This window comes from Carassius carassius, chromosome 43 (assembly GCF_963082965.1).
Source record: "Carassius carassius chromosome 43, fCarCar2.1, whole genome shotgun sequence".
NCBI lineage: Eukaryota > Metazoa > Chordata > Actinopteri > Cypriniformes > Cyprinidae > Carassius > Carassius carassius.
The window spans coordinates 12,725,786-12,742,356 of record NC_081797.1 but is presented as its reverse complement, the minus strand read 5'-3'; the positions used below and the strand labels follow the sequence as shown (position 1 = coordinate 12,742,356).

Below are 16,571 nucleotides of genomic sequence, written 5' to 3'. Positions count from 1 at the left end.
AATGAAATGTCCATGCAGAGCGTAATATTTTATCACCCTTCTTAATTAGGATATTCTTAGAATGAAAATGAATGAGGCAGTTAATAGAAACTATCTTGAAGAACGGTACAGTCTCTTTATGTGTACAGTAAACCTGATATGTGTTCTTGTTTCGCTAAACCACTATCAATCAAGTAATTACGTCCACGCTTCCTGCCAATTATGCTGTGCTGTTCTCACCTCCTCTGCGTGTTTCATGACTATATTGAAGGCTATGGTCTTAAAGGACCTCTCACCAACCACTCTGAGATCTCTTGTAAGGGAGCGAGAGATGTCCCGTGTGACTCACTGGCTAAGTGCGAGACCATTCAGCTTCCTCACGGCGTTCTGCCAAGAGCCCGGTCAGCGCCGGCCATGTTCACAGCTCTTTTCCCCAGTTCTCTAATTAAAGCACAACTCCCACACTGAGCTGTGGAAAAACAGGCAGACAAATCAGAACGCAGAGTGGTTTGAGGGCGGGGCGGGGCGTTCGCCGAACAGGCCAATCAGAGTGTGTTGATTCCCAGCAGGTATCACTGAGGGAGTACTCTGAAATAGATGCAAATTGAGGAGATGTCATTTATTCTTGGTGACGTGAAGAGTTTATATCATCATAATTTACATAAATTTACATGAACATATCTATTTAAAGCAGCAGGATGAATGGGCAAGTAAATGTCAAGACAAGCATAATTTCACAGCAGAACAAGGTGAGAATTCTGAATTCATAGACAGTCTTTCTTTTGCGCTGTCTGCACCAACCTGCAGTGAAACCAGAGCCAGTTATATATTTAAGATGAATTATTTTTTTTTCAAATATTAAAAATAAATAATTTCTGAATCAAAATTGGTTCCATTAGTTCCATCAAAAAAAACAAAAAAACACTGGAACAGGATGCTGTGAAGTGGAATAGAAGACTTTTTATTACTGTTTAATTAGGACTAGGGATGGATGATATATACTGTATATATATATATATATATATATAAACTCAATAGTTTGTCATTCAGTATGTATCTTGATATTTCTTAAATATCATAAATATCATATGTTTTTAAAGGTATTAATTGACTAAAATTACTGTTGTTGTTGTTGTAAACTAATACTATTAAAATTATTTTTAAGTTAATTGAAATAAAGCTTATAAGGAATTAGCTAAAAATCTACAAAAAATCTACATGAAAATTAGAACTTAAACAATTTAAAAAAAATTGATAAAATCGTTAAACCTGAAAAAAACAAATTAAACTAAAAAAAACAAAAACGAATATAAACATATATATATATACTGTGTGTGTGTGTGTGTGTGTGTGTGTGTATATATATATATATGCGCGCACACAAACAGTATACATTATATATGTAATTCTGCCAGCAAAATCATAGTATATATATAGTTATTGGATTGCATTTGCACCCAAGTGCATAAATGCAACTTTTGCAATGATTTCACTACATTTATTTCTGTTGGAATCAGAAATTTTCTCATTTGGCAACAGACTGCCGAGGGAGGTAAATGCAATAAGAAATGTATTTCTTATCTCCAAATTTGCCCAGAGTATTTAAAGAATCATTATTGTCCTTACAGTTCCCATTTCTCTACCTTATTAGTGCAGCAGCAGAGCACAGATCCACTGTCCGTCTTCCTCTCTGCACTTCTTTTATGAGGATTATTGACATCTCAGGTAGGACTGGACAGACAGGTGTGAGGTGATAACTATACTCCTCTGACTCCCTGTATAGATGGAAATATCATCAGGGCCGTGGCATTTCAGCAGTGCAGACAGCTCTCTTACGTCCTCTTGGCTCTATTCCTTCTGGGTCTCGGAGAACTCAGAGCTGACAGTCACCCCGAATCCCTCGTGATTTCATCTGACTCACCTTTCAGACTTCACCTGAGAGAGACGCACGACAAGAATGAAACCCAAGGACGCATGAGGCCACTGACAGAACTTTGAAGTTAGAATTTTTTGAAGGTTGTTTCAGTGTGTACGTCCGAATGCGGCAATAAAGAAAAAGAGAACAAATCCTTGAAGCCTTGAACACAAGCTAGATCAAAGTTTTCTGCTTTTTCTTGTCCATATGGCTTCTTTTGTGATGCATCAGAGGAGGAGGAGGACTTGTGGAGTGGCACAACTGTGCACGTTTGCCCGGGGCTTTGTTTAGTCCTTCACTGCCAAGTCGTGTCCTGGTCATATAGCGTTTGATGTAATCCTGTTAGCTTAAGCAGGCAGAAAAATGCTCACATACACATATCCAGACGTACACATGCGTGCACATTTTCATGCACAGAAAAGCACAGAGGCTCACAATATCGGCTGTGCAGAAATGAAAAGTCGTAACTCATTATTCTCATAGCACCTCTGGCCATGGTTTAATCACATTGCAGATGAATCTTAAATAACCTTCTTCATATCAGAGATGGTCATATCACAAATAAATATCATGCATTTTATTATATAGGGAACTAAGAATAAAACAGTATTGCGTTAGTTCTTTGCATATTGTAAAAAGTGAAATGTGTGGTTGTAACAATACAGTCATTTTTATCCAGTCTGACCATTAAAATGGATTTCTGTTAGTGTAAATAATGTAGTCAGTAAGATACTTTATTTTTCTTTTTATTTTAATCATTGATTTAGATGTAATTTGGGTCACTTATACAATATTATTAATACAAACAAATTATATTATATCAGTTATTCTTACCCCATTGGCACTTTTTTTAATAAAACAAAAAAACAGCATGTCAGTGGAGTCTCTAATGAGTTTTCTGATGTATTTACTAGAACCAGAAAATATCACTCATTTTTATTATGACAGAAACACTAATTAAGAAACTTGTTATTGCAGTACTGTACATAATATGTGACCCAGGACAACAAAACCAGTCTTAAGTGTCAATTTTTCAAAACTGAGTTTTATACATCATCTTAAAGCTGAATGAATACATTTTCCATTGATGTATGGTTTATTAGGATCAGACAATATTTGGCCGAGATACAACTATTTGAAATGTACTGTTATAATAATGGTAAAAATACTAATTTCCATTTATTTTTCTTGTAAGTGATTATAATCCTACATTTTCTTCCTTATTTTCGGATTATCCTAATACTTATACTCAGACATTGTACTACAGATATTTGTCCGATACGAATGAGGCCAGTGATGCTGAGTGATGTAAAGTGATATAGATTCAACACGTATGCTAAATACATTTCTGGCCATTTTTATTTCAGAATCATTCAGAACTGACAGGAAGTCAGAAATCTAGTTTAGTGTCTTCTGTCTCCTTTCTGATACTAAATACTGTTTGGCAGGTTTAATTTTCGTCTTTTTATCTAAGATGGGTTTAACATCTGCTCAAAGCTAATGATGTAATTACCTTGCAAATAAATGCAATAAACTTTCCTCACCGCCTACAGGACAACAACGTGAAGAGAAAAATGGATGAATATTATGTGACAATTATGAATTTTTAGTCCTTAATGATATGAATCATTCTCTCTTTCTTTCTCTGCCAGGCCTCTACACACCCTGGGATCCCACAAAACAGGTAAATTATTTGAAATATCTTCTTTTTGCATGTTCTTAAACTGACCTTGACCTTGACTGCTGTCAGCGGGAAGTAATATAAAAGCAGACCATTTTTTTAATTATTTTTTATAAATCAAACACATGCCGCAGATCCAGAGTTGTCCAGTTTCCGAACAAATGACTCTTATTCGGTTCCTTGTAGTAAATCAAACACTGGTCTGATTCATGAATGAATTATTCGAATTAAACATGATTTTTTAGTAGTGCTGTCAAACGATTAATCGCGATTAATCGCATCCAAAATAAAAGTTTTTATTTACATAATAAATATATACATAGAACACACAGATATATTATGTATATATAAATACACACACGTACGGCATATATATTTGAAATATTTACATGTGTATTTATACTGTTATAATTTATTATTTAATATATAATCGTAAAATACATACATCATAAAGATACACAGCACACACACATATACTATGTAAACAAAAAGTTTTATTTTGGATGTGATTAATGGTTTAACAACAATATATTTTAGCAGCTCAGAGCAATTGCAGCATCAGTCTCCGATCGCTGTTAGAGACAATCCGCAGCCATGAGTTCTCAGTCTCAGCACGTGTTCAGCGGCGCACTGGTCTGGATAACACTCTGATGAAACCCGACATGGAAATGTCCCGGGTGACAGATGCATTAACGCAGTGGCCATGGGTGGCATGCTTAATTTAGTATGCCTCTTGTGCTGCTGCATTAGCAAACAAAACGCTTTAACTGCCAGCAAAGTGTGGCTCTTTAATATGTGTGTTTGTGAAGGTGGAGCAGTCTTGAATGTGTTTATCATGAAGAGAAATTATTCAAGGCCAAGATTATGCAGGTGATACTCAATTGAGATTCCTCCTCCTCGCTTCCCGAGACCCGCAGACTCAATCATGCTGCCGTGTGATTTATAACTCTGGCCAACTTAAAAACAAAACTCCTCGTTTCTGAAAATGGATTCATTTGAAGTTTTAAATATTGAAGAGCGGGTTCACTCAAAAAATGAAAAATCTGTCATTATTTACTCACCCTCATGTCCAAAATCTGTGGGATTTGTTTTTTCACTGACTTATGTGTTTTACAAAAGATACCACTTTCACATTTCATATGAAAATTATGGCAAGTAAAGGTTATTATCCATAACATTTATCCATTATAATATCTATAATATTTCAAATAGTGTTATTTCATTGTATTGACATTTTACCGTTTTTATTAAAAGTTTGAATCAGTTTAAATTTCTTTAGTAATTTTGTCTTTGTAATTTTTAGTATTTTTTGTCTTTTGTAGTATAAGTGTATGCATAGTTTTTAATTTTTTTTTTTCAGTTTAATTTAGTTCATTAAGTTCAACTAAATTAAAATGAAAAAAATAGCTTTAAAGTCTTAAGTCACTGGGGTATATTATTAGCAATAGCCAAAAATAAATTGTATAGGTTAAAATTATCGTTTTTTCTTTTATGCCAAAAATCATTAGGATATTAAGTAAAGATCATGTTCCATTAACATATTTTGTGAATTTCCTACCGTAAATATATCAAAACTTAATTTTTTGATGAGTAATATGCATTGCTGAGAACTTCATTTGGACAACCTTAAAGGCGATTTTCTCAGTATTTAGATTTTTTTTGTCCATTAAATCCATTAAAGTCAATTTCAAAGTCAATTAAAATTTTTATAATCTGATTAATTACATAATATGGTGATTAACTAATCTAATAAACGGCAAATACAAAATTGTATAGTATATGCTTTTTATGGTATATATGTCTAACCCTAACTTCTTTTTTAGTACATAAAAAAAAAGTTGCCTTTGCAAACAGCAAAAATAAAAAGTATTTTGACATTTTATTTTATTTCAGTTAACATTTATTTTATTTGTGGTTTAAATTTAGTTTAATTTGTAGTTTAGCTATTAGCTATTATTTTAGTTTAACTATAATAACCCTGGTTGATACAAAAATGTATATAATTTTTAATAATTAAATAATCAATTTTGATTTATTTGAGCAGAATATCCCAGGCTGTGTTTAATCTTCCCTGGTTTTACATGTTTTAATTGCATTGCAGATCCACAAATGGTGTTTGCGAAACTAAATGGACTACACATCCCAGGTTAAGTTTCTCCGAAGCCTTGTAGTAAATTAATGCTACATTTCATTTAACACATTTAGGTATTTCTAGAATGATATCTAATTTCATGCGAATTCACTTTCATCCCGGTGTAAGATCATCATTTTCAGGAAGCCGTCCAGTTTCTGCTGGATTCAGGGCTCGTAATGGAATTGGCAGGTTAAGCGGAGAGAGCTGCAGGTGAAATGAACAGCTCACAGGAAATAGGATCTATTAGCCCCCGGGGCGCAGGACTGTAGCACAGATACTTCGCTTCACACTTCAGGCCCTCACTTAGGGCTTAATTCATCTCCCCACTGAACCTCTAGAGAGCGATTGGACTGTTAAACTCTCTTCTCACAGAAAGAGGACAGGAGTAATGACAGGGTCACCTTTATGATACGCCCAATGTTCTCTTCTTGAACTTTTAAAAGATGTACATGAGAGATTCGCACTTATTTTTGCTGCATGTATGTATATTATCCACTCAAACCAGTCCATATCTGTGTTGTCCATACAGTGGGACACTCAAGGAAGCCCCCAGACCAGTTTGTCAGCTGCTTTGCTCCCCCATGGTGCTCCTCATCCCGGCCAGACGCTCCATCGCTCCTCTTTTCCGGACACAGAGCCCTTTTACCTGGGCAAGCCGGACCCCTACGACCTCTATGAGAAGTCACGTGCCATTTATGAAAGCAGGCGTAAGTCAGAGATTTTGGTCGCTTTCTAGTTGTTTGTAAATTACATTATAAAATATTTCAAGTTTTTCACCTTAGATTTATGTGTGTTATGTAACCAAAAATGTGTGTGTATATGAAACCAAAAATGAATCAGACACCAGATGTAAATGTTTTTTATTTTTATTTATTTTATTTTTTTTACTAGTGGGTGCAATACGGTATAGGGCTATACCGTATTTTCCGGACTATAAGTCACACTTTTTTTCATAGTTTGGCTGGTCCTGTGACTTATAGTCAGGTGCGACTTATTTATCAAAATTAATTTGACATGAACCGAGAGAAATTAACCAAGAGAAATGAACCAATAGAAAACATTAGGGCGCTCTATGCTGCTCAGTGCTCCTGTAGTCTACACTGAAGACATAGAGCGCCCTCTCGTGGCTGTAGACGGTAATGTTTTCTCTTGGTTCTAAATAAATGCGACTTATAGTCCAGTGCGACTTATATATGTTTTTTTTCTTCATCATGACGTATTTTTGGACTGATGCGACTTATAGTCCGAAAAATACGGTAGTTCATTTATGTAAGTGAGGAGAGCTAAGTAAAGTGAACGGTGACATATTATACCTAAAGTTTCTTCATACAGTGGACTACCATTAAAATTGATAAAAAAAACTTTGACCTGACAATGTTTGATTCAACATTTACTTTTTACACATAAACATTTAGGCTACAATGACATAATAATGAACTATGGAGCATAAAAGAAGATTATTTGAGAAAGATCTCAGTATTTTTGTTCATACAGTGAAAGTCATTGGTAACCAAATTAGCTTGGTTACCAACATTCTTTTTCTTCTGCTTACCAACATTCTTCATTATTTTCCTTTATGTTCCATAAAAGAAAGCAAGTGATACAGGTTTGAAACGACATGAGGGTGAGTAAAAGTTGACAGAATCTTTCTTTTTTGGGTGAACTATCACTTTATTATTTTTATTATTTAGTGAAGTGATACTCTACATAAGAAACTAAAATTGCCAGCAGGTGGCGGTAAATGTCTTTATGAGTTAGTCATTGAGTCATTTGATTCGTTCAAACTGCTGATTTAACAGAGTCACCAAAAAAATTCAGAACAGTTTCACAAAGCGAGTCTTTAGAGAAATGGTCTGAATAAACTATATTTTACCAACAACTAGACTGGTCATGGCAAAGTCATGGAAATAAATAAAAAGTAAATATTTCATGAAAATAATGTCACAACCAGAAAAAAAAATAGACCATTTTCTTCAATCCAATAAAATTTTTATTTCATTATTAATTAATTTTAATTTGAGGTGAAATATGTGCCTCTAAACTTCTTGACAGGCTTCTTATAATGGGCCTAAATAAAGCAAAAAGCCAGGTGACAGTACAAAGCTTTTTTTTAATAATTTCATTGTTTGAAGCTCTCGTTTCTCATTCACACAGAGCCAGTTCCTCCTCGGACGCTGACAGACTCTACAGGCAAGTAGAGGAATGTGCTGCTTTCCCTTTCTTGATGTCACAGAGCACATATGCTGTTAGTCACATTTCATTAGCTAATTTATGGAACCCATGTGACTTGAGCGCTCTATATTTAGCTCTCTGTCTACCACTGTACTCTTATTCTCCACTACATCAGAATGTTCAGCACTCCAGTTTGTGAGGTGACCTACATAACGTGTGGCCTTCTCTGATCCTTCAGGTTTAGGAACGGTTCGAAGAAGTTCTGCTCTTTGCTTTCATGTCAAACATGATCACTCTTCCATTTCATAGGTTCCTCGAGTGGATTTTAATGTGTTGCTGTGTGGTTGTTAGGTGGTTAAATACCGCTAACCAAGGAAGCAGCATGATTTAAATCACTCTTGAGCTCGGTGTGTGTGATCTAAACTCTGCATCTTGTTCCTCAGGTGTGGAGTATCAGGAAGTGGAAGTGCACCTGCTGCGTGAGAAGACCGGCTTCGGCTTTAGGATCCTGGGTGGAGACGAGGCGGTGCAGGCTGTGAGTCCGGAGGCCAGTGACAAGGCTCGTATGGGGCAGGATAAACAGATACTGGTTCATATCTGTACAGCTCCATGAGCAGCAGATGGAAACATACCTAAAAAAAACATTTCCTGCTTCCTTCAGCTACTTGTACAACATTACCATTACCATGTTTTTTTGTTTTGGGCATGTACCATGTTAATATGGTATATGAGTGTAGTGGTTATTATAGTTTTGAAAATGTAGATAGTGATTATTAGAGCTGTGATTTATGATGGTGAGTGGCACAGAAGTTTGTGATCAGTAAGATTTTTTTATGTTTTTGAAATAAGTTTCTTATGACTACCAAAGCTACCTTTATTTGATCCAAACACAGTGAAAAGTAATACTGACCAACATTATTAGAATTTAAAACAACTGTTTTTAATTTAATACATTTTATAATGTAATTTATTCCTGTGATGCAAAGCTACGTTTTCAGCATCATTACTCCAGTAAATAATTATAATAGTATGCTTATGTTTTTTATTAATATATATCTAAATTAAAAAATATATATATTACTGACCCCATTAATGCAGGCTGTTTTTGCTGATATGTCAGACTTTAGTAAAGTATTACACTTCACTGCATGATTGTTATATATTTATATATATATATATATATATATATATAATTGTGGGATTACATTTACAGCAAAATTAACTATATTGTGATACATTTAAATAAAATTAAAATTACTCATACTGTCTTATTTTTATTATAATGCCCCATTGAAATAGTTTATTCTGGTTTATTTATTTATTTATTTTTTTGTTTATTTTAATTTTTTCCCTTTATTTCTTTTTTTTATTTTCAATTTGCATTGTAGTTTTATTTCAGTTTCATCCCTTTCATTCCATCACAGATTGTTCCATCTGCCTTCAATGAGACACACATTGAGACAACAAATTGCTGTTGTTGTATATTTATTTATTATATATTAAATCATTTTATTTATTTATTTGACAGAATACATTGCTGGTCTGAAGTCAGGGTTGAGAAATAATTAAAATATGTACAATTCCAGATAAAATAATTTTTGCTTGTATTTTAGAACATTTTTTTTTGCACTTCATTTTTATTTGTGTTTTGGTTAACCATTTTTTACTGCTTATTTTCTAAGTTATGGATAACAATAACGCTAACCTTGACCCAGACCCATACCATGCTACTGTATACATCAAATAGACTATCAGATGACAGTTTATTTACAGTCATCTTTTAGCTAATTGTCTTTGGTAATTTCATTTAATTTTTTGTAATGAATACCAGCAGTTGAGCAACTTTCTGTCAGGCCAGATATGTATAATCCCATCAGCCAGTCAAGAACATCTAAAACCGGTGACAATATTATTATGAGACTGTGCATGTCGGTTCACATTAACATGATGACTGATTTCTCTTCACAGATTGTGATCGGAGCAATCATAGAGAACAGCCCAGCGGAGCGCGACGGAAGACTGCGTCCGGGTGATGAGCTGGCCTCGGTTGACAGGATGCCCGTGGCGGGGAGACCACACCGCTACGTCATCGACCTCATGCACGCGGCGGCACGAAATGGACAGGTCACCCTGACCGTCCGGAGGAGAGTTCTGCAGCAGCAGGGTGAGAGAAAACCCTCCGGTGACAACAATTTGATTCTCAAAACTAGTCATTTACTGCACTGTCAGGGTTTATAAAACCTCAAATTCAAGATTTTTCTGACTATTATGTCATATACCTGGAATAACATTATCAGGAAGTAAAAGCACAGTAATTGGTGGCAATGATCTCTGGAGTCGAACTGCTGTGGTTCTGTGTTTGCGTTGACTGAGATTGTGTTTGCTGCCATCTGCAGGCCAGCCTTGTGAGGAAAACAGCGCAGCGGCCAATCAGAACAGTTCTCCCCGGGGTCATGCAGTGTGCCCGGTCAACTTGCCCCCCACCACTGATGTAGTTATCCATCGTAAGGAAAGCGAAGGCTTTGGGTTTGTCATCATCAGCTCTCTCAACCGTCCAGAGACCACAAACACTATAAGTAAGTCCTCCTTTCACATAGCTGTTCATCTGATGCTCTGGTGAATGCTCATGCATTCTTTTACACATGGTGACATGTTTATTAAGATAGACTCTTTATTATCTTAGAATAAAGTTCAGTTTAAAAATATGGGATCAGGCCCATTATGTGTCCAAGAAGACAAGTTGATTTGTAGCAGGCTTAATTTTCTTTATGATAAATATTATTTTAATTTTTATGTTCCTTTTATATTGGAGGGACATATTACATTTCTTATTATATATATATATATATATATATATATATTTATTTTTTTTTAAACAATATGAGTAAAATATTTGACATGAAATTCTGACAATAGTTACATTCATATGTTTTGTAGCTGTGCCACATAAGATCGGCCGCATCATCGAGGGCAGTCCGGCTGATCGCTGTGGGAAGCTGAAAGTTGGTGATCGTATTATGGCTGTCAACTGTCAGTCTATCATTAACATGCCTCACGCTGACATTGTCAAGCTGATCAAAGACGCTGGACTCACTGTCACCTTGCACATCATCCCTGAAGAAGGTAGGATCAGAATATGTTGCAACAAAGAAAGATTTCTGTCTTCTTACTTTGTAAACACACCCGTTTTTTTTTTTTTTGTCCTAGACGTAAACGGTGCTCATTCGGCCCCTACATCAGAGAAGCAGAGTCCCATGGTGGCCCAGAAGCACAGCCCTCATACTCAGTCCAGCCCAGCAGCCCAGCAGAGCCCGAGCATGGCTCATCCCAGCCCACCAGCCCCCCACCCCAGCCCGGCAACCACGCAGTCCAGCCCCCTGCTGATGGAGCCGGGCCCTGGAGCTCCACACAGCAGCCCACCAGTGACTCAAAGCAGCCTGGAGGTCATGCAGTCAGGCTCAGCGGTGACTCAGACTGCTTCTGTTGTGGATCCGGGCATACCAGGAGTTCAGCCCACCACCATCGGATCAGTGCCAGTCCCACCACAGCTGTACCTTCATGACACCAGGTACTGTTTGGCCGGTAATCAATCAGTCAGTCAGTCAGTCAGTCTGTCTGTCACATTTAGTCATTTAGCAGACGCTTTTATCCAAAGCGACTTACAAACGAGGACAGTAGAAGCAATCAAAAACAACAAAAGAGCAATGATATATAAGTGCTATAACAATCTCAGTTAGCTTAAATGCAGCACACGTAGCATAGGATTTTAAATAATATAATAAATAAAAAGAAAACGGATAGAATAGAAAAAGAATAGAGCAAGCTAGTGTTAGAGGTCTTTTTTCTAATTGTATAATAAATGAAAAGACAATAGAATACAAAAGTATTAGAAAGGTAGTTATTTTTTTTTATTTTTTTTAAGAATAGAATTAGAATAGTGAGTGCTAAAGTTAGAGGGTCAAATAAAGAAAAAAATGTTCTATAGTTCTATCTATATGTCGTTTTTGCATAACATTTTTATTAAAATTAAGCACTTTATAGTCATATTGCATTTTATGCAGTAAGCATTATTTTTGTTTTCACCATTAAGCACATTTTACCCAAAATAATCATTACTGTATTTCGTTTTTTGTAATTTTGAAAATATTAGCTGTACTGAAAATTATCTTGTATTGCAATAACAATTAATGCAATACATTGATTAAAAAATAAAATAAGTATACTGTCATGAGTTATATATAGTTTACAATTCAAATAATCTAATTTTGTTTTTTGTCGGTTATGACTTTTTCTTTTTTTCTTTTTTTGGAGAAATCTTGCTTAATTGTCATTAAAGCCAAGGCAAGTCCTTTTTCACTGATAGAACAGAAAACAAGTTTTATGTGAAATATAAATGAAATAAGTATTTTTTATTAATTACACTTATTTTAAATTAAAATACTAAAGTGAATTGTCAAATATTATTTCAGATTTTTCCTTTTGACTTTTGAGTTGAAATCTGAGTCAAGATTGTTCTTGACACACTTTTGTGACCCATCCGAATCCCTTCATTTCTCTCCTGCCTTGTTCCATGTGTCCACGTCTGTTTAAAAGGCTTCTCTCAGGTAGTCTTGTGCTCAACCAAACTCATGTCATGCTTCGAGCGTCTGCTGTCTTTCTCTCACACTAGCCCGAGTACCACCACTTAACACATCACGATAAATGATTTACCTCCTCAATAATACACGCTTCTCCTCTCAGGCAGAGTTTGCACATTTTTTTTCCCAGGTTTGGTTCAAGACTGCTCTGATTTATGCAACGTGAAATATGGGAACTGAGACCTGATAAACATGAGCAAAGTGAGCAAAGCCCTGGTCACATGTTTAGAGAGGGGAAAATGTCACTGTTAGACATTAAACATGTATTGTTTTTATTGTTCATTGGATGTAATAGTATTTAAACCAACATTCACAGAGAGTTTAGGTGGTTTAAACTTGAATTTTGTGGGAAGTGTGTAGATGAAGTTAACCAGCCTGTGGGACAAGATTTCTTAATTTGACCTTGTTGATGCCTACAGGTCGGAGGTAAAAGCCAGGCAGGATGTTAAACCAGACATCTGCCAAACTGCATATACAGACTACAGACAGCCTCCGGTGGACTACAGACATCCTCCTGTAGCAGACTACAGACAGCCGCCCACCATTGAGTACAGACACCCACCTGCTCTCATAGACTACAGACAGCACTCCATTGCCGATTACAGACCACAGGTCTAACTGCACATTTTATTAAACCAAAATATTACTTGCTATTCAGAATATGAAACAATTACAGTATAATGCAGCTGGAAAATTAATAAAATCTCCATTAGAAGTGCTGTGAAAGTGAAATCACCTGTTTTACCACAATTTGTTTTTGTATATAAAATATAGACCATTTGTATGTTCTCTACACTGAATTAGAAAAAAAAGTAAATAAATAAATAATATTAAAATGCAATTTGATCACATCAACATAATTTTTTGTGATATTTGGTGTTAAGTACATGAATATAAATTAATATTAAATACTAATAGTAAATTTAAATTGAAGATAAAAGCTAAATAAAAGTCTTGAAAAGCGGCGTGCCACACTTCAATATTTTGATTCATTTAAATTTTTATTTATTTTTCTAGGACTATGACTACTTCACTGTGGAACTGGAGAAAAGTGTGAAGGGATTTGGCTTTAGTATCCGCGGAGGACGGGAATACAAGATGGACCTGTTTGTGTTGAGACTGGCTGAGGATGGACCTGCGATCCGCAACGGCAGAATGAGGGTGAGAGTGGATGGAATGGAAAAGCCCTTTTAGAATTGCACTTTTACAAATGAGAGTCTAACACTCAACTGTTAAAATCTATTTTAAAAGTGTAACCCTGTGAAAAAGAAAATTTTTTATGTGAAAGTACATTTGATTTGCAGCATATACAGGACAACAATTCAAAAGTTTGGGGTGAGTATAGGGATGGGCGATATACCGGTAAACATGATCAACTGAAATGTGTCAACTGATGGAGATTTTTAACTGTCGTCTCTACAGTAATTACATGCTCACATGACATTGTTGTGCTATGTGGTCACAAAAACTTTTCAAGCATTGCGGTTTGAAAACAAGTGATCTTAAGCCACTGAAATGCAAGAGAGCGGGAGTTATTTTATCCGCTTTATAGGCCGTGAAAGGTTAAATACACACACTTGTATGTGTAAAAATGCAAGTATCCTTGTAATTTAGGTTTTAAGTGAAAGCAAACAGCGGAGAAAGAAAACACATGTGTAACAGTATACTGAATCCGGGCAGCTCTTAAAGTGACAGTAGTCTAATATTTCTGTTGTCTGTCATTCATGTTAAACATTAAAACAGAGACATAATGTTACAAATCAGTTTCAAATAAAGGCTGTTTTTTAAATTATTTTTTCATTAAAGAATCCTGAAATATTAAGCAACACAACTGTTTTCAAAATGAAGCATATTAGAATTTCTGAAGGATCATGTGACACTGAAGACTGCAGTAATGATGATGGAAATTCAGCTTTGCGTCACAGTAATAAATTACTATTTAAAATATATTACAGTAAAAAAGAGTTACTTAGATTTATAATATTTCACAATATTAGTTTTTTTTTCTGTATTTTTGATCAAATAAATGCTGCCATGGTGAGCAAACGTTTGAAAAGTATTGTCTTTGTATTTAGTAATTGATTGTAATTGTCAATTATCATAAAATAGACAGCCTTCAAGGTGATAGGACATCCTGATGTAAAATATTCCCCTAAATCCTCATGCTCGCAGGTTGGAGATCAGATTATTGAAATTAACGGTGAGAGTACGAGAGACATGAGTCACGCTCGTGCCATCGAGCTCATCAAGGCTGGCGGTCGTCGAGTGCGTCTGCTGTTGAAAAGGGGCACGGGACAGGTGCCAGAATATGGTGGGTACCGCAACACACAAAGCCAAAGAAACACCATTTTAATCTTTTAAAAGTTGTTCAGTTTAAAAGAAATTTAGGTTTTTGCAGCCATTATCAACTTTTCGGATGAACATAAATTTGATAAACATGTTTTAAAACTAAAAACCTGCTGATTTGGGTTGAAGTAATGGAGCGAGCGCTCATAAATGTGCTTATTGGAGTGCACCGAAAAACATAAGCTCAAACGGGATACGGTGGTCTTGATGGTTTGTTTGCGCTGAAAGCTTTCTGTTAAAAGCTTTAAAGCCTTTGATCACTCACTATATCAATTAAACCTTTCAATGAACTCTCAATTAGTGACAAAACGTCTAGTAGCCTGTAACTCCTCTACTCTATCAGCTGCTCTGTTCTTTCTAACTCTAATCTGCAATGCAGTAGTTCAGTCTTTTACTTCCTGTCCTGTAGGAATGGTACCTACCAACCTTACCATGTGCATGAAAAGCGACACTCTAGCCTCACCCTGTTTCTTCATAATGGGACACTCTAAAGACACGGTTCGTGGCATCCTGCATGCCTCTGCTTATTTCTTTTATGTCTGTAGATTTTCTATCTGCTTATGTTTGGTTTGCATTCGTACACTAGCATATGTCGCATGTCGTGTTTGTGTGTAGTTTTGTGTTACTGTGTGCATGTGCTCATGACAGTGTTGGGAAGCCACACTGAAACTGATGGAAACAGTAAAAATCCAGCTACATGTTAATAACAAAATGTAGCTCAACTGCATAGAATTTTCTTAATAAATGACTAGAAATGACCAGAGTATTTATCTGACGAAGCCCCGCCTTAAAATTGTAAATGACCAATCATTATTCAGCCGTTGTTGCCATAAGATTGTGATCTTTTCTAATGAAATTGTCTGGAGGCTCTGTGTGTTGAGTATTAAATGGAATATTATGGAAATTATCCAAAAAATATGGTAAAATATATGGGGGCGGAAGGGTCATTTCGGGTGCGGGCATTAAACTTGAACAGATAAATTTACATGAATTACAGTGAATACAACTAGAAGCACTGAAACATTTTCATAAATATATTTTCAGATTTCTTTTGATTATTATTCTTGTATCTTCTCTAGAGAGAGAGACTTTAAGTAGAACTGTTCAGATTTACATTTATAGATATACATACACATAATTGTATGTAAAATTATTTTCACATATACATCTACAGATTTAAAATTCTACTTTCATATTTAGGATCTATAAATATATCATCAAATTCCATATATATAATTATATATATCCATTTATATAATTATTTCCTGTTTAGTCCTCAAAATACATAAATGTTTATTATTTAAATATATTTAAAAGTATATGTTTATATAATATCAATTGTATATATAATATAATTTATATAATACATATCACTTTGTATGAATGCACATTGTGTATATACAGTATATAAGTAAAAAACAGTCAAATAATTTTGAAATACTCTCTTCATTACTATCGAAAGTGACTCATTGAATTCTTAAATAATTAAATTGATTTTATATGATTATTTTTTCCTGTTTGGCCCTTGATATAACATTTATATTTTTCATTTTTACCATTTTTATTTTTACATTTATACAATAAGATTTGTGTTTATAGATTTGTGTCTATATATTTAGACCAGGATATATTCATATTTATAAATGTTTAGATTACATTTATAGATACACATACTTATGCATATTTATATAGACAATTATAACTTTG

The 16,571-nt window shown here is 34.9% G+C and overlaps 1 protein-coding gene across 7 annotated transcripts in view; it reads left to right on the top strand.

Moving 5' to 3' along the window:
• Window positions 1-16,571, top strand: part of LOC132125077 (membrane-associated guanylate kinase, WW and PDZ domain-containing protein 2-like) — an 88,795-nt gene that overhangs the window by 70,826 nt on the left and 1,398 nt on the right. For 4 of the 7 annotated variants that reach the window (XM_059536293.1, XM_059536298.1, XM_059536294.1 and 1 more), the window contains 12 exons: window positions 3,547-3,578; window positions 6,239-6,416; window positions 7,864-7,899; window positions 8,325-8,416; window positions 9,850-10,063; window positions 10,278-10,457; window positions 10,819-11,004; window positions 11,089-11,449; window positions 12,938-13,130; window positions 13,536-13,679; window positions 14,691-14,829; window positions 15,274-15,362. In XM_059536293.1, coding sequence (XP_059392276.1) covers window positions 3,547-3,578; window positions 6,239-6,416; window positions 7,864-7,899; window positions 8,325-8,416; window positions 9,850-10,063; window positions 10,278-10,457; window positions 10,819-11,004; window positions 11,089-11,449; window positions 12,938-13,130; window positions 13,536-13,679; window positions 14,691-14,829; window positions 15,274-15,362 — 1,844 coding nt within the window. The remainder of the gene's footprint in view (window positions 1-3,546; window positions 3,579-6,238; window positions 6,417-7,863; window positions 7,900-8,324; window positions 8,417-9,849; window positions 10,064-10,277; window positions 10,458-10,818; window positions 11,005-11,088; window positions 11,450-12,937; window positions 13,131-13,535; window positions 13,680-14,690; window positions 14,830-15,273; window positions 15,363-16,571) is intronic. The other 3 variants (XM_059536297.1, XM_059536296.1, XM_059536295.1) reach the window with 2 other exon arrangements.